The 24575-nt window shown below is 46.5% G+C and overlaps 3 protein-coding genes across 9 annotated transcripts in view; all 3 read left to right on the forward strand.

The window, feature by feature from the left end:
* si:ch73-103b11.2 overlaps positions 1-2178 on the forward strand; it is a 48061-nt gene extending 45883 nt beyond the window's left edge. For 4 of the 7 annotated variants that reach the window (XM_047032816.1, XM_047032814.1, XM_047032812.1 and 1 more), the window contains one exon: positions 703-2178. Coding sequence is in view for 5 of the 7 variants with exons in the window: in XM_047032812.1 (XP_046888768.1) it covers positions 703-774 (72 nt within the window). In the remaining 2 variants the exon portion in view is untranslated. The remainder of the gene's footprint in view (positions 1-702) is intronic. The other 3 variants (XM_047032813.1, XM_047032815.1, XM_047032819.1) reach the window with 1 other exon arrangement.
* Positions 2179-2627: 449 nt separating this feature from the next.
* Positions 2628-9655, forward strand: cog7 (component of oligomeric golgi complex 7). The gene is made up of 19 exons (XM_047032820.1): positions 2628-2920; positions 3025-3243; positions 3425-3573; positions 3814-3930; positions 4210-4378; positions 4713-4795; positions 4970-5092; positions 5390-5588; positions 6040-6167; positions 6355-6509; positions 6680-6796; positions 6987-7052; positions 7226-7412; positions 7505-7645; positions 7842-7925; positions 8201-8315; positions 8459-8602; positions 8938-9149; positions 9343-9655. Exons 2-18 carry the CDS (start codon positions 3078-3080, stop codon positions 9102-9104), a joined length of 2310 nt encoding a protein of 769 aa, XP_046888776.1. The 5' UTR covers positions 2628-2920; positions 3025-3077; the 3' UTR covers positions 9105-9149; positions 9343-9655.
* A 590-nt stretch (positions 9656-10245) lies between these two features.
* LOC124475713 (ubiquitin carboxyl-terminal hydrolase 31-like) lies at positions 10246-22700 on the forward strand. The gene is made up of 16 exons (XM_047032507.1): positions 10246-11481; positions 14077-14214; positions 14712-14800; positions 14987-15079; positions 15355-15490; positions 16011-16158; positions 16431-16605; positions 16967-17078; positions 17366-17460; positions 17683-17760; positions 17983-18112; positions 19413-19532; positions 19710-19935; positions 20072-20230; positions 20483-20635; positions 21022-22700. The coding sequence occupies exons 1-16, from the start codon at positions 10966-10968 to the stop codon at positions 22518-22520; spliced, it is 3867 nt and encodes a 1288-aa protein (XP_046888463.1). The 5' UTR covers positions 10246-10965; the 3' UTR covers positions 22521-22700.
* The last annotated feature ends 1875 nt before the right edge of the window (positions 22701-24575 follow it).

The following is a 24575-nucleotide window of genomic DNA, read 5'->3' on the forward strand; positions in this document are numbered from 1 at the left end:
AAAATGTTAGTTAGTTAAATGATGTAGGCGCAGAGTGGACATTATTGACTCACAATTACGAAACATGCATAAACAAAATGCTGTCTCCAGTTCCATTGTAGTGATGATTCAAGGTCAAACAGCGATTTTATTTTAAAACAAATTGTTACCAACTCCCTAAGAGCAATGAGAATGTATTTATTTTCCCTGCTGTGTACAAGGATGTCCATGGATTAACGCTGAGCATGTGCTTGCTAACGGAACTTGCATTAGGGTACTATACGTCACATGGCAAGGATTTTAGGATGAAGGGTGTCTGCTGACGTGGAATAACCTTGTCTGTGAACGTGTCTGTTCTCAATTTCTCAGTGTCTGTCACGTTGTGTCGTTCTGTTTTGTCTGGTTGTTGTGATGGAGCTGCATGAATACAGTGTGTGTTTTGTGTTGTGTTTGTTTAGCTTCCTTACTAAAACAGCTTGGGTGGTTTTCAACAAGTGCACTTTTGTTTTATCTACTGTGTGTCTGACTTCACATGGAGTGGATGACATGACAGAGAGCAGTGTTTCCTAGGGTCAACTTGGCCATAGGAAAATGCTGTTTGTGGTGCTACCTTTATTAACAAATTGTATTAACTTAACAGGAATTAGATTTCTTTCAAATGAGTCTGAGGTTGTGAAAGTTGCATTTGTTAACACATTTGATTCTTTTCTTCCCTTTTTTCAGAGTCTAAAAGAGGGACTAACGGTTCAGGAACGCATGAAGTTATTTGAGGCTAAAGATTCTAGAAAGATTTGAAACATTATTGTTATGAAGTTTCCTTCCCACAATCACACAGAACACCCATCACACAGTAAACAGACGCCCTCTGTGACCACGGCGACCGATTCACTGACCGCAGCCATGTGCTCTGACTTGTTAGCCTCTTCATGTATTTTTTTGTTTTTGAACTTTTATTCTCTTTTATTGCTTGTTTACATGGTTTAATATATCCTGTGTAAATATTTCTGGCTACAGGTGTTATTATCAAGAATGGTCTTTAAAATGGTGGGAAACGTACACAGCGAATGATCTGTGTTGCTGTTCTGGGAACATTTATTCCTCATGACCTGACGTTTTGCCTTATCAGTCCCTTAATCCACTGAAATGCCAAAACAAATGGGTGTATACAGTATGAATAATATCTTTTTACCAATACAAATTCATTGAATATCTGCTGTAGTTGTTACACACACACACAATTTTTATTTCTATTTAGATTTTTTATTATTATGAGTGTCTGAGAGATGGGCAGCGGTGCCAGTTGACTTTACTACTGGATGATGTGGAAGAGTGATTTGCCATAATCATGGGGGCAACTGCTGTACTGTAATGAACTATGGTGTGTTTGACATGGAAACAGAAAATGTGATGATGTGCTTAGCGTGATGATGTATGAGAGAATTTTATAACTTTATTATATGCGTGTTTGTGTGTGGTGGTAAGGGGAGTGGGGGGAGGGGGGTTGCACTTATCACTTGATTACTTGAGAAAACCGAGCATTGTTTTTTTGCCCAATTGGTGTACTGGTGTAGTGGCTTTTAGCCAACAGTACCGAGCAACCAAACTTCTGTCAAACGGTATCTAAAACATACTTACTCGCTACTGATACCAATTTTTTTTCTTTCTTCTCGAATGCATCAAGGAATTGAGATTGTCAACCATTAGCTGTTTTGGATTTCGTTTGAAATTTTCTTCACCAAATAGTTGACACGTGTAGGATTTTGCATGATTGTGGTCATTTGAAATAGTGAATGATAAGTTCCTCTCCTTTTCATTCTTTTGTGTTGTATTTGAACAGATCCCACACTTATAAGCTTGCTTTGTCCTCTTGTGGTTTGGAATCTAAGATTCTTTATCCTCGTGATGATGGCTTTCCCTAAAGCACTTGGTCTAATACTCTGACCTCACATATTTTGTTGTCTTTGTGCCTCAACTGAGTGAAGAAAACACACATCCACATGAACCTGTGCAGCTATGGAAACACTGTATAGTATTCAAAGCACGCCATGTAAATATTTGCCACAGGAAAGTTTTGTGCTGTTTTAATCTGTACCTTGCTTACTAGCTCAATATGAAAAATATAAATATATATATTAATATTTTTTATTTTCGTTTGAATGTACAATGTCAAATAAACGAATTATTTCTGAACCTTAGTGAAGGTCTGTTTCTTGTTGACGTGAAGACTTTATAACTAATTTAGAGGCATTGACTGATAGACTCACATAAAATAACTAGAACGTAATGCAAATACATTTCATACGTTTCATTGTGGTGGTATTAGCTTTTCATGGATAACAATTTAATCCGAATATGCACATTTAATATGTTCTGTTGGCAAGTCATGTTGCAACTTATTATTGTAGTAATATTTTTGGACAAAAAGCTAGGGTATGTTTTTATTTTTATTACAGCTCGAAAAGACTCGTTAAAGTGTCCACAAATGTTATGAGGGCGGACAATCCAAGTTCATGCACAATATGAAATAACTATAATACAACAAACAATACGCCACCTACCCTCTCTCGTTTCTCTGATATCTTTATTTTGGTCCGGTAGAACTTTTTTCATGATCTCGTAGGAACTATTTGACATTGTGTTTCCGGGGGACGATAAACTGACAGTACAAACCGGAACTTGCTGTCAGTCTGTAAACAGATGATGGTAATCTGATTCTCTTACACCTTGAAATCATCTCAATTTAACTCTGGAGGAAGCAGTTGCATTGCTGGAACTTTATTTAGTTGTAATGATAATTTCATTTTCCTGGGCGGTGTATTTTCTATTTGTTTCTAAACCTGTACTTGGCAGAAGTTAGCTACCAGCGAGCTAGCTTGCAAGCTTTGCTGCTTTCAAAGCATACAACTCCCTGCCATCCTTGTTCTAAATTATTAGTGTAATGGTGAGTATTCCTTGCTGGTGTAGTAATATAGTTCTAGATAGTTTTCACGCCAGATAATTGATATCTAGACCAAACTGTCAAGCCAATCTCTAATGCGTCTACAGATGTCCATATGTTATCTGCAACTGTGAGTTGAGTAAGAAGCAGCAAGTTCAACATGGATTTCTCCAAATTCCTCGACGATGATTTTGACGTGAAGGACTGGGTGAACGGAGCATTCAATGTGGTCCAGAAGGATTCGCCTGGGAAGGCGGACGCGCACGCGGCTACACTTGTTATGAAACTGCAGCTGTTCATCCAAGAAGTTAATAATGCCATAGAGGGTAAGTTGCATCTCTACTCTGAAAACCGTACATATTTCAAGCAAATTCCCTAATGTGGTCCCTAATGTGTCCCTCGAAAACAAGTCGATCCACAAGCCTTATATTTACGTAATTTTAGAATAATATAAAAAAGAGAAATCACGACGGTTTTGATTTATTTATCTTGATTTTCATGATTCAGAGAGTAGTAACCAGGCCCTCCAGAACATGCCCAGAGTCCTGCGCGATGTGGAAGCGTTGAAGCAAGAGGCCTCGTTCCTCAAGGAGCAAATGGTCCTGGTCAAGGAGGACATCAGGAAGTTTGAACAGGACACTGTCCAGTCCATGCAGGTATGGCATACGCCCTTAGTATATAGAAAGAAAGCAAATCTAGCGGCCATACAAAAGTGCACACATTAGAATTGTGAGAACATTTCCAACACTACATATTGACGGTAGAACGATGACATAAATCCAAAGACAAGAAACAACAGCACAGTTATTAACTGCGGTTAAAGTCTAAAGAGCCATGGCATTCATTCTCACCATCTGAGTGTTTTAATTGCTGCACTTTGTGACAACGTATTGTAGGTTCTAGTGGAGCTGGACCAGGTCAAGTCTCGCATGCATCTGGCTGCAGATGCATTGCAGGAAGCTGACAAATGGAGCACGCTCAGTGCAGATATCGAGGAGACCTTCAAGACACAGGTATTAACAAACAGCCACCAGCACCTTCAACGCCCCTGTCCAGTAACCCAGAACGGGATTCTCTGCATGATGCTTAAGTGTACTTAGAAAGGCTCATGAAATTGCTGTACAAAGTAGTACAACCTAAAAGTTTACTACAATTATAACAAAATCCAAAGAGTCCTATTTCTCTTCTGGATCTATGGATCCCCAGTTATGGCTGTAAGGTCTGCCATTGTCTGTCCTCGCATTCGCTTCTCTTGTAACCTAAATCTCCGGCGACGCCCCCAATCCCTGCAGGACTTTGCAGTGATCTCCTCCAAGCTCACCAGTATGCAGAACAGTCTGGCCATGCTGGTGGACACACCAGACTACTCTGAAAAGTGTGTCCACCTGGAAGCCCTGAAGAACAGGCTGGAGGCCCTAGCTAGCCCCCAGATCGTAGCCACCTTCAACTCCATGTCCATGGGTAAGGTCATTTTTTTGCCGTTTTGTTTCTTTGGATACGTTTGACGATACATTCTAAACATATAAAACACTAGAGAGCACAGTCTCAGTAGTGGTTTCAGTTGTCCCTCGAGTTGGTACCGCGTGTCAGATGGTTGAGCGGTTACGGAATCGGGCTATCCATCAGAAAATTGCCAAATTACGTTGTGTCCTTAGGCAAGGCACTTCACCCTACTTGCCTCGGGGGAATGTCCTTGTAGTTACTGTAAGTCACTCTGGATAAGAGCGTCTGCTAAATGACTAAATGTAAATGTGTCTGTCTCTCTCTTTCTCTCTGCTGTCATTTGATTCTGCAGACCAAGCCAAGCTGTTTGTGAAAGTCTTCACAGAGATAGATCGAATGCCCCAGCTCCTTGCCTACTACTACAAGTGCCACAAGGTAAGATATCCCCTCTCCTGTGGCTCAGCCAGTCATACGGCTGGATCAGATGTCCGCTTGCATCGACTTGTTTAGTCGTTACAGTGTAATCATTACTCCTTGCTGACACGTATATTTTTCAGTCTATCGATACACGTTATGGCCAATGCGCGCGCGTGTGTGCGTGTGTTTCAGGGACAGCTGCTGAATGTATGGCAGGACCTCTCTCAGAGTGAGCTGAGTCTGAACCAGCAGCTGGCTGAGTTCTATGACACCCTCCTCTCCACCTGGCACTCCCAGCTGCAGTGGAGCAGCCAGGTACCTGATCCTAACCTACACACACACACACACACACACTGAGCAATTACAAGTACACACTCCCTCACACCACTATTGTACAGACACCCACACACACAATTACATAAACACACACTATCACACACGCACACCTACAAACAATTACACACTCACACATACAATAGCACATCCACACAGTTACACACACACACTCAGTACACACACACAGAGAGACACACAGACAGGCCCTGTCTCTGTGACACATCACCACACACACACACCCGTAGTAACAGCAGGGTGCACGGCGTCCCTCCCCAGGTGTTTAGGAACCCGTACGAGGTGGTGACGGTGCTGCTGATCCAGACCCTGGGGGCCATGGTGCCCGCCGTGCCCGTGAGCCTGAGCTCGGTCCTGGAGCACACCCCTCCGGAGCAGCGGCTGGACTGCCTGCTGGAGCTGCACCACACCGCCACCGCCTTCGGGAGGAGCCTGGAGACCGCCATGCTGCCTCACCTGGGTTCGATTCACACCCTGTGCACTTCTTCACAACACCTTGTGTTCATACGCTACTCACCTTGAGTGGGTCAGGTGGCTGAGCGGTTAGGGAATCGGGCTAGTAATCAGAAGGTTGCCGGTTCGATTCTGGCCGTGCAAATTGACGTTGTGTCCTTGGGCAAGGCACTTTACCCTACTTGCCTCGGGGGGAATGTCCCTGTACTTACTGTAAGTCACTCTGGATAAGAGCGTCTGCTAAATGACTACATGTAAATGTAACTTCACACCATACTCACATAGTCATATTGTTTTCTTAATACATTTCCCACCACATCACAACACGTTAACTTCTTAACTTATGATTATTTAATTTAAACCATTTATATATTAATACCATACTGACATCCTCTTAAATTCTGATGAATGAATCTTAAGATGACATCATCCAGTAATAATGTGCTTGTTGTGTGTAGGTGAGAACAACCAGCTGAAGGTGAATGAGCTGGTCTGTGCTCTGTACGACCCATACAAGCCCTACCAGCTCCAGTACGGACACCTGGAGGAGTCTCACCTCCTCATCCAGATCAGCGCTGTGCCTCTGGTGAGCCACACTCACACACACATACGCTCTCTCACCCTCTCTAACACACACACACATTTCACCATCTTTCTTTCCAACACACACATCCCAGCCACCCCTTTTCATGATTGTTCAGATCAACGAATAAGATGGGATAAGATGAACATGTAACCGTGGCTCCCCCCCACCCCCATATCTCTCCACGCAGGAGCGAGGTGAGGTCATAGACTGTGTGGAGGAGCTGAGTCACTCTGTGGGGAAGCTGTTTGGTCTGGCCAGTGCTGCTGTGGACCGCTGCGTCAAACTGACCGACGGCCTTGCCGTCTGTGGCCTCCTGAAGGCCCTCAAAGCTCTCTTCACCAAGTACGTAAACACACACACACACACGCCACAAACATTCAGTTTCTGATCCCCGAGATCTTTATCCACCAAACAACCACATCCAGTTATTCTCATGGTTTGACGATGCTTATGACAGGTTGCCTAGCGACTGAAGTTGTTCTGAGAGATGTTGTTGTTGTGTACGTCTGCAGGTACGTGTCAGACTTCTCCACGACTCTGCAGTCTGTCAGGAGGAAGTGCAGGCTGGAAGACACGCCCAGCTCAGCGGCCTTCCAGGAGGACTGGACCACCTTCCAGAACTCCGTCAGGTGGATGTGATGTCTACACGAATGCCTAGGAGAACTCAACAATGATCAATTGTCAATTTCGGCAAATAAATGTTTCCATTCTAGCAAAATATCAGTGTGTATACATGTATATTGCAATATTATTTAGTGTCGAAAAGTCATTTGACACACAGGCTGTTTTACTCATGCTTCTTGGCTATCGCGTTTGCAGGATCATTGCCACTTGTGGGGAGTTACTGAGACAGTGTGGAGCCTTTGAACAGCAGCTGTCAAACAAGTGAGAGACACGTTCTGTCAGAGTGGGGTGTACAACACAGTCCTGGTAGCCTCACTACTCATTAGTACTAAAGTGTATGTGACAAGACATAGTGCTGTGTCGCACATCTGTCTATATATATCATTGAGACACCTAAGTAAATATCCTCCCCTCCCTCCCTTCACCCCCTGCAGGATCCTGGGCACGGCGGGTAAGTACCTGTCAGAGTCGTACAGCCCGCGTAGCCTGGCGGGCATCCAGGAGGCGAGCTCCACCGAGAGGAAGAGCTCCACCCGGAACCCCTGGCAGGAGTACAACTACCTCCAGAGGAGCAACATGGTGGAGTATAACAGCCTGATGGAGGTTCTCTACTCCCTCAAGGTAAGGGGTCAGGAGACAAGGTGGAGGTGGGGTGAGAGTCACGGACGGTGACTGGAGCTCCGCGTGTGATCGATCCCTCTGTTGGTTTACAGGAGAAGGGCACGGGGAACTCCAGTCTGCTGGCGGAGCCGCGCACGGCTCTGACCAGACTCAACCAACAGGCCAACCAACTGGCGTTCGACTCGGTCTTCCTGCAGATCAAACACCAGCTCTGCCTCGTCTCCACAATGGAGGTGAGGGTCAGTTTGTGGAGGAGTGTGTTTTTGTGTGTGTGTGTTGAGTGTGGGTCTTTCGTGAGACAGTGTGTTGAGTGGGTGTTTTTAAGAGACTGTGTGTTTTGAGTGGGTGTTTTGAAAGAAAAGCGTATGTGTTGAGTGTGGGCGTATTTCAGACTGTGTGAGTCTTCCCCTCCTCTCTCTGTGCCTCCAGAGTCGAGAAGCAGGAGGCTTTGGTGAAAGCTACTCCGAGGATCTCCCCACCTTCAGCTTGTCCCCTCAAGAATACATCACCAATGTAACACTCACTACAGGCACACAGTACTGCAGACCAAGCTTGAAAAGGAGTGTGATAGAAATGACAATCAAATTAAACAAATAAATAATCAATAACTAACCATCATATATGTTTGTGATTAAAAACATATTGAGCAAACTTATGTGGGGATTAGTATCAGTGTGAAGTTAAAGGTCAGTGTTGTGTCGATAGTCATAGTTGACACTGACACTGTGAGCAGAGTGAACATGGTGGACACCAGACAGGGGAGGTGTAACTGTGTGTCTGCTCTCCAGATTGGACAGTACATCATGTCTCTGCCTCTCCACCTGGAGCCCTTTGTGACGCAAGAGGACCCTGCGCTGGAACTGGCCTTACACGCAGGAAAACTGCCCTTCCCTCCCGAGCAAGGTGACGGGCTCACTTCCACTCTCTGTCCTCTGTGTCTGTCTCTCTCTCTCTCTGTCTCTCTCTCTCCATACTCCACCCCCCCGTCACTCTGGCTTAAGTTTCCTGCGTGCGTGGTCGTTTGACGTGTTTGTTGTGTCTCTCAGGTGATGACCTTCCGGAGTTGGACAACACGGCCGACTACTGGCTGGGTTCCATCGCCAGGGCGACCATGCAGACATACTGCGACGCCATCCTGCTCATTCCAGAGCTCACCGCCCACTCCACCAAGCAGCTGGCCACTGACATTGGTACTGTTTCCCCACACTACCCTACCTCACCGCCACTGTCCTTCTGAGGCAGGCTGGACATGTTTGTAGTTCTCTTATGACTTTGGACTCATTGGTTCTACTCTCCCGGAATCCTGCGTTCTGTTTCTAATGTTGAAAGCAGTATCCAGAATCCCCATGCTAACAACATTTTAAACTGTATAAACAATCACAGAGCATGTTGATCACAAAGCCAATTTTGGGCCTTTAGTTTGATATAAAAAAAATAGGAAAACAACTTCAGTATGATAAAACAATCATTTCAACTGAAGATCAAAAACACGCTATGAACCGAACCGCCTCCCTGCCTCCCACAGACTACCTGAGCAACGTGATGGACGCGCTGGGTCTCCAGCCCTCTCGCACCCTGCAGCAGATCGTCTCCCTGCTGAGGGCCAAACCTGAGGACTACAGGCAGACAGCCAAGCTCCTGCCGCGCAGACTGGCCTCCACCATCGCCGCCCTCAGGGGCTTGGACAACTAGCCAGGGGGGAGGGAGCGCCGTTGCTACTTGGGAAGGGTTTATCAGGTAGGGAGCCCAAGCCAGACCTGGCAAATCTAGCTTCCCAGATGATGTGTCATCAATAACTAGTGTGGTACGTCATGAAATACATGAGTTAGTCTCAGGCATTGTTGATCAGAAATCTGTGTCTGTTATTTGTAAATGGAAGTTAACCGGTTTTAAGCTCAATTGTAAACTTTGATTCTCTCTCCTTTTCTAGAAGCAGCAGACAGACAGCTGGAATCTCATGTGGAGATGACACCATGCAACAGCTCTGCAACCTCTTATTATTCAAATATAGACTAGATGCTTCAGCACCATAACATGATGTTACCAATAGCTACCAGTAGCTACCATGTTGTCTTTGTATGATTTTCTATGGTTTATTTACACTTGCATCAAGACAAATCAAGGTCCGAAGATGTCTTTTGTTTATATTTATTTACTGGAATCTGTCCCAATTTAATAACTGTCTGTCCTCTTTGTTCTAAACTTTGATAATTAAGTCAATTAAAAATCCTGTCTAATCATTCGAGCATGGTGTTCCCACAGTTATTTAATTGTGTCTAAACAAATGCTCTATTGTGTACATGTAAAGCTGTAAAAGCGTGATGGGTTGTGTTGGAGAAGCGTTCAATAACTTAATATATTATGCAACACACGGTCGAAAAGTATTGTCAATATTCACCCTTCCCATTAACATGCTAAAACAATTGTAGTCTGAGACATAAGTAGCCTATTAGAATACGATTAGTCCTATTACATTAATGCGTACGGGATTACGTGTTGCGAAAGTATCGGTCGGCAACAATTGACTGTAGCCTACTGTTAGTCATTCATTAATATGAGCAATAGCGATGGTGAATTCGCCAGCATCACATGCTGCTGTACCTGCTCTTCCAACATGGACCAGTGTTTGGCCGTGACGTCAGCCGTCACCGCCCTGCCTGCCTGCAGTATCAGTGACTACAGATGATGGAGACAGGGAGAAGCGGCCTTGCGATGAATCTCAACGAGGAGGAAAACAAGTCATAATAGGATGAGACACCACTCCCAACTTCACGAACGGAGCACCGAAACATGTACATTTCACTGCTCTTATACAACGGATAGTTCTACCCCGAATGGAGGGACTAGTGGACGTCGCTTCCCTTCGGGCTTTCTGGGGGCTGCACATTTGGGCAGAGCTTCTACAAGCGCGTCTACGATAGAGGCGATTTAGGGAGGACATCAACGGATCTCATCATCAGCCAGACATGAGTTTTGTTTACTATTGAGGGTGAACATATTGTCTGAAGACGTGAAATTAACAATGTACGGGTGGAGCTGCGGTTTGTTTAATAAAACATGAAGGGCACCGCTTCGTACACTGTGGTCCCAATTTATGGGGTGATTTATCGCTTTGGATGCTTGAGCATCATGACCCACTGACGTTTCCGAAGAGAGCGCATTGTTTCGGATCTCAGAGGTGACAACAGAATGCCATTCCAATGAGGTGATATCTTAATATGAATTAAGATATCATGAATATCTTAGATAATTATGAATATTTGCTGGTGAGGGACAAACCTTGCTGTTTTGGTGTCAAGTGGCATGGCATTGACTCTTCACAGAGCGTGTTTATGCAACCGACGTGTTAGGCATGTTTGCTGTATAATTGTATTGTATGTGCTGTAGCATACATAACCTATTAATAATTGCGATTATTACTGAAGCTTTCATTTTTCTGCACATTAGGACCATCCATACACTGCTGGTTGGCTGATGAAGCAATTGACAAGATATTAGGCTATATTTTCTGGAATCTAGGCCACATATTGGGAAAACCAGCACGATTTCAACCATGTCGAAAGCTGCCACAAAAGAGAAGAAATCCTTCAGCAAGAAGCTTTTCCGGAGGGGCTCGGTGCGCTCCGTGGGGAGCTTTATGAACCGAGTTCTCCGGACTCTTTCCACTTTGTCCCACTTCGGTAACGAGGAGCATGCAGCCGACGATGAGAAGGACGACGCAACTTTCATCCAGACCACAACAGGGGGTTCGGTCCCCTCTGACGATAGCGACTGCGGCGGATTTCTCTTCGGGGACAAGGTCCCCGGAGTTGCAGGACTCAAGAACCATGGCAACACTTGCTTCATGAACGCTATTTTACAATGCTTGAGCAATACCGAGCTCTTTGCCGAATATCTAGCCTTAGAACAGTTTCGCGGAGAGGAAGTTAACGACAAAGCAAAGTCGAATGGTTTGTTGTTGCAAAAGAAGCCACCGCAGGATACAGGTGAAGTCACTGAACAACTTTCGGGCCTGGTGAGAGCGCTGTGGACCTTTGAGTACACCCCACAACATAGTCGGGAATTCAAGGTAGGCTATGCTATATCAAGGGGCTAGCCTATTGTAAATCTTTTCCATTTATAGTGTTCTCTATTATGTAACTGAAATTGGATTAGGAATTTAATCACGCGAATTATACAACTCATCAAAGGATGCACGCTTGCACGTATAATACGAGGAATACTTTTAACTTACACGGTAGCCTCAGTAGGCCTACACCTGTTAGGTGACAGTTACAATTTATCTTTGGATGCTAGTGTGTAGTTATTTTGCATGTCTGTGCGCAGACAAGAAGGCTGCGTTTGAGAAAATAGTATTTGCCAAGTAAATGGAGTGTCAGCCTGCAAATGACATCTTTAACCTTTTTTCTTTGTTCAGCAACAATCCAAATGCAAGTCTATGAAACGAGCACCCCTCCAATCGGTGAAGTTGCAAAATACACAAGCTACCAATATAAAATATTGGTTAACAAGGCAGTCCCCTTTTACACACATGTAGTATGTAGGGAAAAACAAAACAAAAACAAATTAAACAGGTAACACACTATAGACAGTAACAAATAGCAGGTAGGGCCTACCATGTGCAATACCAAATATTACATTCACTCTGAAGACAGTGCATGCTTTCCTAAGCACAGACTCATATTAGGTAGCCAGTCATAACCACACTCTTGGCAATGTAATATATTCATGTCAGATGTCACTTTCAATAATCTCATCACATTATTTTGTCAAATCAGTTGGTAAGGCAGTCAGATGTGGTTAAGATATCAGATATGGCAGCTGTACATCTGTAGTCTTTCCTTCCCTGTACATTAATTAAATTAAACATTTGTGTAGGTCTTATTAAGCCTATATTTACTTGTAGGAAGGTTTTTTGTTTATTTTGTGATAAGGATTCACAGGCCATTGCCACTGTAAGGAAATCCAGAGGGAGATTAACTTGTGTGAATCAACTAACCAACAACACAATGTGTTTGAACTAGGCTTAAATAAAGCCTACACACACTGCTGTCCATTGGCTAACTAAGCAGTTTGTTTGTGCTTGAGTGTATGTGTGCTTGTTTGCGTATTGACATGCGGTCCCATGTGGTATAAGGTGTGGCACAGGATGCTACTGACTTGTTTACCCCAGTTAGTCAACTCAGATTTTCTTGTTTCCCTTGATAAAATGAAATGACATCTGACGTCTGTCACTCAAAGTCACAAAACATTCAGATTTGGACTTCTCTTTCATGGTACAAGAACAGTTTAATTTTTTTTTTTTTAATGGAAACTATGTGTCATGTTTTAGGGCTTTGAAGTAAATATCGGGGGTGAATTGAATTGAACAAGACAACCCACACACACACACGCACGCACACTCCTCTCATTCCTGACATCGTTTCTATTTCCAGCCATTTATTCTTCCTTGGTTGCCAGCCAGAGGTACACGCTGTTTTATTGGATATAGATTACCACTCTACAGTAAGGAGCCTTGGATATATTATAAGCTCCTTTATGGAATGAAACACCACATGGAGTCACTCCTCCATATTAATCTTGTCTGATATGATAACTTACATACTATCAGAAAATGTGCCCATGAAGTTCTTTTTTAACCCACACTCAAATCCATTGGCGTATATGTAGGTGCACAATGGATGGTTTGGACGTAATCAGCCATATTCGATTGAATACAGAACTGTAGAGAAGCTAGGCTTACTGTCCTCCACATCAATCTGGCTCGAACTTCAGATCCTTCTTTACTGATTAACGAGTCAAAGGCAAGGCAAATAATACAGACGTTAAGGAATAAAACAGCAAGCATCCCCTAAAAGGACTCAATACTCAACTCAAATGCACTTTATCTTTGCTTTGTTCCGTTTACGGTTTTCTTTGTACTTTTTTTTTCAAATGGAGTAAACAATCCTCGCCAGGCTTAATCCATTTCCTGGATTTCCTACGAAGTCCGCATGCTTACGAGATCTTGAGTGGAGTGCTTGCTTTTTCATTGCATCAAGCTGGACTGCCTTGCTAATGGCCTGAGAAGGATGAGGCTGGTCCTTGGGGGCCGGCTGTGAGACTCAGGGCTGTCTCCTGGTTGCATGGTTGACCTTGTGTGACATTCGATAGGCCGTGACTAGAGGTTGTCTGGCAGGAAAGGCTCTGAGTAGTACAATGTGTTGTTATTTGGATGCAGATGACTCTTGCTAAAGTTAGAAGGTACATTATGTTCATGGAAACTGGAACCGGAGGTCTCTCACATGACTGGGTACAAGTCTCACAGTCTCACAGTGGAAAAATAATGTCAATAAAACGGTCAACGCTCAGTATTTTGTTGCCATAGAAAAAGGCTTTTTCAGATTTTTCCACCAACAGCAAATATGAATAACATACTGGAAAGTGATGTTAACATAATTCTACTGTTTAATGTAGAGCTTATTTAGAATACATTTATGTACCAAAATAGGACAAAATGAATTTTTTGGGGGTAATATAAAATATTTAAACAGCACACACAAAATGTCATATTCCCCCCCCACCAAAAAAAACACAAACGTAAAAATCAATAATCTTGTCCAACTTATTAAACCCACATCAGTCACACCCCTCACGGTCCCATACTGCGTCGGTTGTCTTTCAGAACGTGGTGTCGAAGAGCGCCCTGCAGTTCCGTGGCAACGCCCAGCACGACGCCCAGGAGTTCCTGCTGTGGCTGCTGGATCGCGTTCACGAGGACCTCAACAACATCGTCCACCCCTGCAGCAGGCCGCCCAGGAAGGTACGCATCGTCAGAGACGAGCCTTTAGCCTTCACTGCCCCAGCACAGGGACCACAGTGGGATCATGTGGCCGTATAGATGTAGCGGCAGTTGATCTACAGTTGATCTACAGTTGATCTACAGTTGATCTACAGTTGATCTACAAATCTACAGTTGCAACTGTAGATTTGCTCTGGGTTTATAATCAGCGCCTTTCTCCAGAGTGTAAGTGTCTAATAACACTGCGAGTAGTGCTTGTTAGATCAGGGATGTTTGATTTTTGTTCATCCATCTTAGCCCCAGTCAAATCTGTGATTCAACTTAACCCTCAAAACCTGGGATGGGACTGAAACTGAATCTCCAGTGGTCCCCAGGGCCCAGAACTGATCTATACTTCCTGTGCCGTCAGATGTCTTACAGTAACGTCTGGACTATGTCCCATGAACGCTTTGTTAACCGTGTGGCTGTGTATTGTCTGGGCATGTATGACAGCTGTTGTCTGGTCCATGTCTGTCCAGCCTACAATAGAAGATGAGGCTGTCCCTGAAGGATCTCCAATGCCAGCACCCGGGTCCTTCGTCCAGGAGCTGTTCCAGGCTCAATACAGGTGAAACTCCCCCTAAAACACCCCCTGTGATTGATGTATAAATATTGATGCAGAAAGACATATGCCATGACTGGATTGCGAAATGGACTGTAAATCATTACAGCTTTGACATCTGGTGTGGAATGTTGGAATGTCGGAATGTCACCAGGGAATCTTCACAGCGTTCTTTCCTGTTTTCTGTCGCAGGTCTTCTCTGACGTGCCCACACTGCCAGAAACAGAGCAACACCTTTGACCCCTTCCTCTGTATCTCACTGCCCATCCCGGTACCACACACTCGGTAAGACAACACTTCATCTCAGTCTCCGGTCGGACAGTATCCCAACGTACATTCATAGGTATCGCTCCACCGTGAGTTTTGTAATATATCTGGTTTCTTCGATTTTGACCTCGACTGTCTCAATACTGTGAGAGGCTGGAGAGGAGACCGTGATATGTCACGTAGCGGCTAGCTAAAACAGCCCAGCAGGTGCTGGTTTTCGGGTTTCGAGAGCCACTGTGAGACAGTAGTTACGTAAGAGTGATTTTTCTTCTCAATTCTCGTCCGTGTTCAAGGCCGCTGTATGTGACGGTGGTTTATCAGGGAAAGTGCTCCCACTGCATGAGGGTGGGAGTCGCTGTGCCTCTGTCCAGCACCGTGTCCAGACTGAGGAAAGCTGTGGCCCAGGAGACCAAAATTCCTACTGAACAGGTACCGTACCATCACACATAGGTTCACATTCAAATACCGTGCCATGGGTACCTGCAAATGTTTTACAAAAATATATATAATTTTTTTTCTTTGTGTCAAAATGTTCCAACCAAATAGACACTGAAAAGCTTCGCCCGATTCATAACTGTCAACTGGTTTCAGCACTGTCAGGTTTTGTCTTCTGGTGCTTCGTTGAAGGTTTCTGTCACAGAGAAATCTATTGTCTGAATGTTAAACAATCCTCCGCTTGTGTTTGATGTGTGCGCCAGTGTCCTGGTAGCAACCTCCAGCCTTGTGATGTTCACTGGCTGTTTTTTATGCTTCGTATGATCCACTCTCCTCTGCACTTGAGTTCTAAGTGTATTAACTTGTAAGTCTTACCTATATTGTGTATGTGAGACAATAATATTCAGGGTATGTTTTGAATATGATAGACCCACATCAGAGGTCCTGATTTATTAACGAGCTTCGGATCTCAGATTGCTTCAACCTTTGTTTATCATTCCGGTTCTGTCTGCAGATTGTCCTTACTGAAATGTACTTTGACGGCTTTCATCGCTCGTTCTGCGACGATGAGGACGACCTTGAGATCATTCAGGAGAGCGACTCCATCTTTGCCTTTGAAACACCTGAGCTGTTCAGACCTGAGCAGATCCGATCACTAAGGGGTATGGCTTCTATCTGCTCCCCCTTCCTTCACTTTAGCTCCTTGACATACTAATCCATCAGAAATTAGATTTTGGCAGCTCAAAACCCCCCCAAACAGTATTAATCTTGATGTGATTAACCAAATTCTCCCCAAGATGATTTTGTGAGTCAGACAGCGTGAACTCTATTGTATCCATTGTGTCCTGCTGTATAATGTATCGTAACAAATACAACTCTGTTGTATTCAACGTATCTTAATGTCTTGTTGTTGTTTTTTTGCTAGGTGTTGTAGGAAGTCCACATGTGAACCAGAACAACCTGAAGTATGGCACCGACAACAACAGGATGTCCTCACAAATCCAGGAGGCTGTGACGCCGCCCCAGAGTCCTAATAAGAACAGTGGGCAGGCTGACAAGATCGTTCTCCTGGTGTGCAACAGGGCCTGTGCCGGACAGCAAGGCCGCAGGTACACAAACCATCTTGCACATTCCGCACACAAACCAGGGGGGTCAGATGGCTGAGTGGTTAGGGAGTCGCCGGGCTATTAATCAGAAGGTTGTTGGTTCAATTCCCGGTCGTGCCAAATGACGTTGTGTCCTTGGGCAAGGCACTTCACCCTACTTGCCTCGGGGGGAATGTCCCTGTAAGTCGATCTGGATAAGAGCGTCTGCTGAATGAATAAATGTCAACCAAAAGTGGAGCATAACATTGAACAAGCCACCTTCTTGTGGGTCTCCTTTTTTAATGAAAGGTATTAAAGTATCACGCAAGGAAGCATCGCAAAGGAAAAATTCTAATTTGTTTTTTAAATGCATGGCTTTTCCCAGGTTTGGAAATCCGTTTGTGCTGTACTTGGAGCGCACAGTGACCTGGGATGTTCTCCAGAAGGAGATTCTGGAGAAGATGAGACATCTTTTGCGTCCGGGAGTGCATATTCAGGTAACACATTTGAGAGACTTTTAATTTAATTAAAAGTTTTAGTTTTATCTAATTTTAGTATTATAAATTGCATTATGTTTGAATTGCACACAATTCAAACATAATGCAACAGATTCACAATGCCCCCTTGGAGATGAATGAAGGATCTATGGCATCGTCTATCATCTATCTAAACATATTTGATGGGAATTCAAATATTTTCAGAGATTTCACGAATGGTAAAGACACTTAAGTGTCAGGCTCTCTGCTGAATCAGTAACTCACTAGTATCTCACTGTCCTTTACAGGTTGGCCCATTCAGTCTGCGTGTCGTGGGTGTGGTTGGAATCACCTATCTGTTGCCCCAAGAAGAGCAGCCGTTGTGTCACCCCTCAGTGGAGAGGTAATACCATCTGCCACCACTAGAGAGCAGTGGTGCCTCACCCCTTACATCTAATATCCCTGTGTAAATGATAGATGGGATGACTTATTCTGACTGTGCTTAACCTTTTACGATGGTTGTTCAGATCTTAGTGGGCTTTGGGTCATATTGAGGTTTTCATTGCACAGGCAAGCTCCGGGATTTTCTCTTTGATTTCCTGTTGATCCGATCTTTTTTCGGCAGAGCATACAAGTCTTGTGGACCTGGAGGCCCGCCTCATGTGAAGATCGTGGTGGAATGGGACAAGGAGACTAAAGACTAGTGAGTGAAAGATGGCCGACGCTAGCAAACGCTGCATGTCATTAGACGGACACGGTGTCCTGTACTGACATCTGAAGCCCACTCAAATGTTCAGAGGGGTGACAGTTGGTGCAAACCCTTTCCAGCTTTCAAAAGCCTCTTCCGGGTCCAGTTTGAGTTGCTTTGAAGCTGACGGTTTGACCTCCGCGTGACCTTGGGAACGTGTGTTTTGTGCGTGTGCAGCCTGTTCAAACGCACCGAGGAGGAGTACATCCCGGACTCTGAGAGTGTGCGTCAGATGAAGGAGCAGCACCTGCTGCCACAGACCTGCTCCATCGCACAGTGTTTCCAGCTCTACACCAAAGAGGAACAGGTGTGTGTGTGTCTTTGACTACATAATATGTGTTTGTGTGTGTTTGTGCATGTGTATGTCAGTTTTGCGAGTACTGCTCGTGTCTGTGTGGCTCTGTGCTGATGTCAGTTCAAGCGTGTGGTGTGGCTGTGGTAAACAGCCGACAGAGCGGCCTCCAGACTCTCTCTGTGTGTTAGCTGCCTCCAGACTCTCTCTGTGTGTTAGCTGCCTCCAGACTCTCTCTGTGTGTTAGCTGCCTCCAGACTCTCTCTGTGTTAGCTGCCTCCAGACTCTCTCTCTGTGTTAGCTGCCTCCAGACTCCAACTGTGTGTTAGGTGCCTCCAGACTCTCTCTGTGTGTTAGCTGCCTCCAGACTCTCTCTGTGTGTTAGCTGCCTCCAGACTCTCTCTGTGTGTTAGCTGCCTCCAGACTCTCTCTGTGTGTTAGCTGCCTCCAGACTCTCTCTGTGTGTTAGCTGCCTCCAGACTCTCTCTGTGTTAGCTGCCTCCAGACTCCAACTGTGTGTTAGCTGCCTCCAGACTCTCTCTGTGTGTTAGCTGCCTCCAGACTCTCTCTGTGTGTTAGCTGCCTCCATACTCTCTCTGTGTGTTAGCTGCCTCCAGACTCTCTCTGTGTGTTAGCTGCCTCCAGACTCTCTCTGTGTGTTAGCTGCCTCCAGACTCTCTCTGTGTGTTAGCTGTCTCCAGACTCTCTCTGTGTGTTAGCTGCCTCCAGACTCCAACTGTGTGTTAGCTGCCTCCAGACTCTCTCTGTGTTAACTGCCTCCAGACTCTCTCTGTGTGTTAGCTGCCTCCAGACTCTCTCTGTGTGTTAGCTGCCTCCAGACTCTCTCTGTGTGTTAGCTGCCTCCAGACTCTCTCTGTGTGTTAGCTGCCTCCAGACTCTCTCTGTGTGTTAGCTGCCTCCATACTCTCTCTGTGTGTTAGCTGCCTCCAGACTCTCTCTCTCTGTGTTAGCTGCCTCCAGACTCTCTCTGTGTTAGCTACCTCCAGACTCCAACTGTATGTTAGGTGCCTCCAGACTCTCTCTCTGTGTGTTAGGTGCCTCCAGACTCTCTCTCTGTGTGTTAGCTGCCTCCAGACTCTCTCTGTGTGTTAGCTGCCTCCAGACTCTCTCTGTGTGTTAGCTGCCTCCAGACTCTCTCTGTGTGTTAGCTGTCTCCAGACTCTCTGTGTGTTAGCTGCCTCCAGACTCTCTCTGTGTGTTAGCTGCCTCCAGACTCTCTCTCAGTGTGTTAGCTGCCTCCAGACTCTCTCTGTGTTAGCTGCCTCCAGACTCTCTCTGTGTCTCTGTGTGTTAGCTGGCTCCGGACGACGCCTGGCGGTGTCCACACTGCAAGCAGCTGCAGCAAGGCAGCATCAAGCTGAGCCTCTGGACCCTGCCAGACATTCTCATCCTCCACCTCAAACGCTTCAGACAGGTACACACACACACGCACAGGGCCACATACACGCACACACACACTCCAGGGCCACAATCCAGAATCCAAAAAACCAAGGTAACCCCTCTCATCTCATTGGGCGTCCCTCCACGATGACCATCATCTCTGCGGTCATGGTAACCAACATGGCCGACGCGTTGGGTGTGTGTCCTTCAGGATGGAGACAGGAGGATGAAGATGCAGAACATGGTGCGTTTCCCCCTGTTGGGCATGGACATGGCGCCCCACATGGTGAAGAGGAGCCAAAGCAGCTGGAGCCTGCCCTCACACTGGTCGCCGTGGAGACGGCCTTATGGGATGGGCCGTGACCCCGAGGATTACCTGTATGACCTGTACGCCGTGTGTAACCACCACGGGACCATGCAGGGAGGACATTACACAGGTAGCCCACTGCACACGCGCTTTCACCAACGTCACACACACACTCCACCACAACGTTGACCGTTTCCTGTTTGATATTTTGCTTGACCACACCATTACAAGCCTTCAAATAATGTTTTATTTTAATTATCCCTCAGCTTACTGTAAGAATTCCATTGATGGCCAGTGGTACTGCTTCGACGACAGCGATGTGCAAGCCATCGCAGATGACGAAGTTTGCAAGCAGACTGCCTACATCCTGTTTTATCAGAGGCGAGCCACAATTCCATCCTGGTCTGCGAACAGTTCTGTGGCAGGTAGTTTTAAGTGTTCGGCCGTACTGCAAAATGAATACCACACTCTCTGATGATGTTGAGGAACAGAGATAAAGCAACAACAACAAAACAGAGAGAGAGAGACTCTCTCTCTCTCTCTCTCTCTCTCTCTCTCTCTCTCTCTCTCTCAAGAATGCCTGCACCCACAGCCTCCACAGTAAACGCACTGCTGTAAATATCCCAGAACGAGCCACTTGACAGAGCCTGCGTCTGTGTGTGTGTGTGGCCCGGCAGGTTCCACCAGCTCGTCTCTGTGTGAGCACTGGATCAGCCGGCTGATGGGGAGCCGGCCGCCCAGCCAGGCCTCATCCGGATCGTCAAGACGCACGTCCTTAGCTTCCCTCTCCGAGTCGGCCGAGTTTGCGGGCGAGCGCAGCGAAGACGATGGTGAGTGATGCAGGCGTTCTTATTTAGTCATTTAGCAGACGCTCTTAGCCAGAGCGACTTACAGTAAGTACAGGGACATTCCCCCCCGAGACAAGTAGGGTGAAGTGTCTTGCCCAAGGACACAACGTCATTTGGCAAGGCGGGGAATCGAACCGGCAACCTTCTGATTAATAGCCCGACTCCCTAACCGCTCAGCCATCTGACCCATTTGCAAGCGTGTTATGATCAGGTGACCCAAATCGGATGCTGGCGGGATGACGGCATACTCTTACTGTTTGGCGTTGTTATCATTAGAGCAGAATTGTGATTGTCCTCAGCCCCAGTGTCAGCTCTTTTAGTTGTGTCTCTCTCTCCACCCCCCCCCCCCCTCCCCTTCTGACAAGGAGGCCTCTCTCTCTCCACTCGCCCGGCGATGCGGAGCGTTCCCCGGCAGACCTTCTCGTCGCGCTCGTCCATGGCCAGCCCCCTGGCCCTGAGCGAGAACGGCACCAAGCCCTCTTGGTCGCTGTCGTCCAAGCTCCACCTGCGCTCCAACTCCCCCTCCCGCTTCTCCCTGGAGTCTCACTCGTCCTCGCCCACCCTGGAGAGGATAGGCGAGGCGGCTGATGACAAGACCTCCTGCTACAGTGGCTCGGGCAAGCTGGACAGGCCTCCTGGAGGTAAGACCCTAGTGGCTTTGGAAGGTACTGCGGGTGCTAAGAGGCTCCAGGAGCAGTCCCAACCCAGGGCAGCGGGCCAGGCCGAGCCCAGGTCCGCCAGCCAGGCCATGGACAACAATAACGTGACCACAGCCCCAGAGCAGGCCAGTCCAGGGCATGGCGCCATCTCCAAGGAGACCAAGCAGCGAGGCACTGGAGGAGGAGGAGGAGACAGCGGGGGGGCGAAGAGGAGCACGGGGAAGTCTGCTCAGGAGGCTGAGAGGAGCCCCAAGAAGCACAGTTCTCCCACGCCTGACCGGTCGCCCTCAAGGTCGCACACCAAGAGCACGACCGCCGCCGCCTACTCCTCTAAGGACAAAAGCGACGCTCCCGCCAAAACCAGCAAGACCGCGTCTTCCAAAACAGCCACGCCGGCAAAGAAGGGGACGGGCCACGCCCAGGAGACGCTGCAGCCTGACTCGGCACAGCAGAAGAAGAGAGGCAGTTCGCCGGGCTCCCGGAGCGCCCCCCCGCCGAGGAAGACGTCCCCCAGAGGGGTAGCAGAGAAGAGCTCAGCGCCCGGCAGGGTGAGAGCAGCTGAACGCAGCACCAGCCGGGAGGCCTCGCGGCCCGGCGCAGCGCCAGAGAAAGGGGTGGGCCATGGCGGGCCCTCCTCGAGGGCGAGCGGAGGAGCGGCGCGGGGCGGGGACGCAGGCCGGGGGACGGAGGGTAGGCCTGGGGGGCGGAGCTCCAGCAGCAGCTCGTCCATAACCAGCCTTCGATCGCCGAGCGTGGGCGTTCCGTCCGCCAACGCGGCTCCGCCCCCACAGAGGGCCCCCCGGAGGAACAGCAAGACGGAGGACAAAGGCTTGTCCTTCTTCAAAAGGCAGAAAGAGACACGCAGATCGACGGAGGGGAAGACCTCCAGCGCCGCCAAGGCAGGGGGAGGAGAGGCCAGGGGAAGCCCAGAGGAAGGGGACCTGGCCGGGGACGGGGAAGGGGACAGGGCCGGCAGGAGGTCCCAGCAGGGGGCGTCAGAGGCCCAGAAGAACACGGCCTCGGTGAAAGACAAGGAGTCCTCTAAGACGTCTACCCCAGCCAAGCGCTCGCTTCTGTCCTCCGCCAAGTCCAAGTCTTCGGGAGCTGACGCGTCCACACAGGCCAACGGGAAAGACCCTCACAAAAAGACCATGCCTTCTAGAAAGATCCCCATCAACTCTACGCGGACCACCCACAAGTCCAAGTGAAACGTCCGGTGCGGACCCCAGTGACTCGACAGTGCAGCTAGAATGTTTCTCGACCAACTTCACTGATCTCCTTGGGGGAGATGGACCAATCGAAGCATCGCCGGCTCATAAATCGTCTATGATTGGCCGCTGCCACAAATGACATGTTCGTCACTGTTCACTTTATTAAATGATTCTATAGGAATGGATTTAAACAAAGCACTTTGTATGGATTGCATTGTTTTTGAAGAATTGTATTAATCATATGGATTATTATATAGTATTATATAAATGTATGAACTGCACATGTAATGTCATTTTTACCTGGCCCCGTAGCATATTGTCATCGTTCATCTCGGGCAGATGTGGAAGTGAGTACTTACGTAGTAGCGAGCAAGATTCTGAAACAGTTCAAAGTAAGAGAAAAACCCGTATGACGTAATGACTGCTCATACAGTGCTATGGATCAAATATGGACTGCTCAGTCACCAGACTACAGACATGATATACCTTTGCACCTGAGAAAGACGACTGGTAAGCTGGAAACTTTTCCAAACGATTTCACAACCTACAGTTTGCATAAACAGCAGAGAGCCACATCTGAACAGCAAACTACAGTGCCTCAGATAATCACTCTTTAATATTTTTGTGAAACCAAGAAACCCCCATTTCTTTGTAAGGTATTTTATGAACTCTTGACGTAGGTACATTTGTATTAAGATTTTAACAGTAATTAACCACTGAGAATCATTTTCAGTTGCTCAAAGTAGTAGAAAACTTGCAAAGCCAATTGAACAGCTCTAAGATATAATAGTTGTAAGTCCAGTCAACACTATGTCCGTTCATAATGTTGACAACAATACCGATATATCCGCTCATGGTGGTAGTGATTGTTTAGCCATATTTAAGCAGCCTCTATTTATCCCAGATTAGACCTTCTGACCTGCCGTAGTCTAACGGGGACTCAAAAACAGCTACAGTAGCAAGACTTAAGCAGTGACATGGAGGCCCTCTAATGGCCCCTCAGCCCCCCCCTCCTCCTCCCCCCACCGCTGCCCCCGGGGTCTGGAGGCCGTCACTGCGGGTGCACAGCGGGGCCTTAAGGGGGGGACCTCCACCACACCGACTGCCATCTTGAAACATTCCGTAAAAGACAAACACAGGGTTGATGTAGAAAGCTACACAAACACACCGCTCACTTCTCTGTGCATATATTTAACAAGATATATATATAGATATATATATAAAGACTATTTAACGGAATGTCTTTATAGAGTTCAGACAGGCTCCTCCCCTTTTGTCTTTCTCACATCACAGCTTGTGCACATTTTTGTCTTATGCTACCGAGCAGATGGGAGTCAAATTCTGATTCTGATTCTTCTGAATGCACTGAAGTACACTGAGAACAGAGAACCGCCATTACGAAATGTATGTCAGCAATTCTTTGCATGATATATTGCTAATGCATGCACTGAACTATGCAAGCAACTCTTGCTAATGTCCACACTGAGTATGTTAAACAGCTACTTTTCAGTGTGTATATATTTCTAACTATATTTCTGTATATTTTTCCAAATGCCAACCCCAGAGAGCATGTTTAGGCATACTTCAATGCTTTGTTTGCACATTTTCTTCAAATATACATTTTTGTATGAATGATAGGTACTGCTCATTCACCCTCTCTAAGTAAATCAACTCACATGCTAATAATTCTTTCTGTATTGTGTTGATTTGTGTCACGTTTTGATTCCAAACCATTTGTACAAAGATAATGGTTTTTAAAAGGCAGGACTGATGTCCTGTCCTGGAGGTGTACTAGCACAGTAGGAGATCCTGTGGGGTCCAGTCCTGTGGGGTCCAGTCCTGCCTCCGCTTGGCTAACGTCACATTAAAACAGAAGCCAACCCGCGCGTCTGAATGCGACATTAAAAAAACACTCAACAAATTAATAGACTACAGAAATGAATGTGAAAGCTTACTCTGTTCAGCTTCTCGTCCTGCTTCGCTCTGGTATGTACAGTTTTAACACTGTGTTACTAGATGTTCCTACTGTCAGATGGTTAATGTAAACCAACC

The sequence above is a fragment of the Hypomesus transpacificus genome, chromosome 13 (assembly GCF_021917145.1).
Source record: "Hypomesus transpacificus isolate Combined female chromosome 13, fHypTra1, whole genome shotgun sequence".
Lineage (NCBI taxonomy): Eukaryota > Metazoa > Chordata > Actinopteri > Osmeriformes > Osmeridae > Hypomesus > Hypomesus transpacificus.

What these genes read in the sequence shown, in the direction of transcription:
- cog7 (XM_047032820.1), top strand. Translation starts at nt 3,078, where the DNA reads ATGGATTTCTCCAAATTCCTCGACGATGATTTTGACGTGAAGGACTGG. An exon ending in AGCTGCAGTGGAGCAGCCAG is followed by an intron (nt 5,093 to 5,389) that starts GTACCTGATCCT and finishes GTCCCTCCCCAG; the next exon opens with GTGTTTAGGAACCCGTACGA. An exon ending in ACCTTCCAGAACTCCGTCAG is followed by an intron (nt 6,797 to 6,986) that starts GTGGATGTGATG and finishes TCGCGTTTGCAG; the next exon opens with GATCATTGCCACTTGTGGGG.
- LOC124475713 (XM_047032507.1), top strand. Translation starts at nt 10,966, where the DNA reads ATGTCGAAAGCTGCCACAAAAGAGAAGAAATCCTTCAGCAAGAAGCTT. An exon ending in GCCGGACAGCAAGGCCGCAG is followed by an intron (nt 16,606 to 16,966) that starts GTACACAAACCA and finishes GGCTTTTCCCAG; the next exon opens with GTTTGGAAATCCGTTTGTGC. An exon ending in GTCCGGGAGTGCATATTCAG is followed by an intron (nt 17,079 to 17,365) that starts GTAACACATTTG and finishes TGTCCTTTACAG; the next exon opens with GTTGGCCCATTCAGTCTGCG.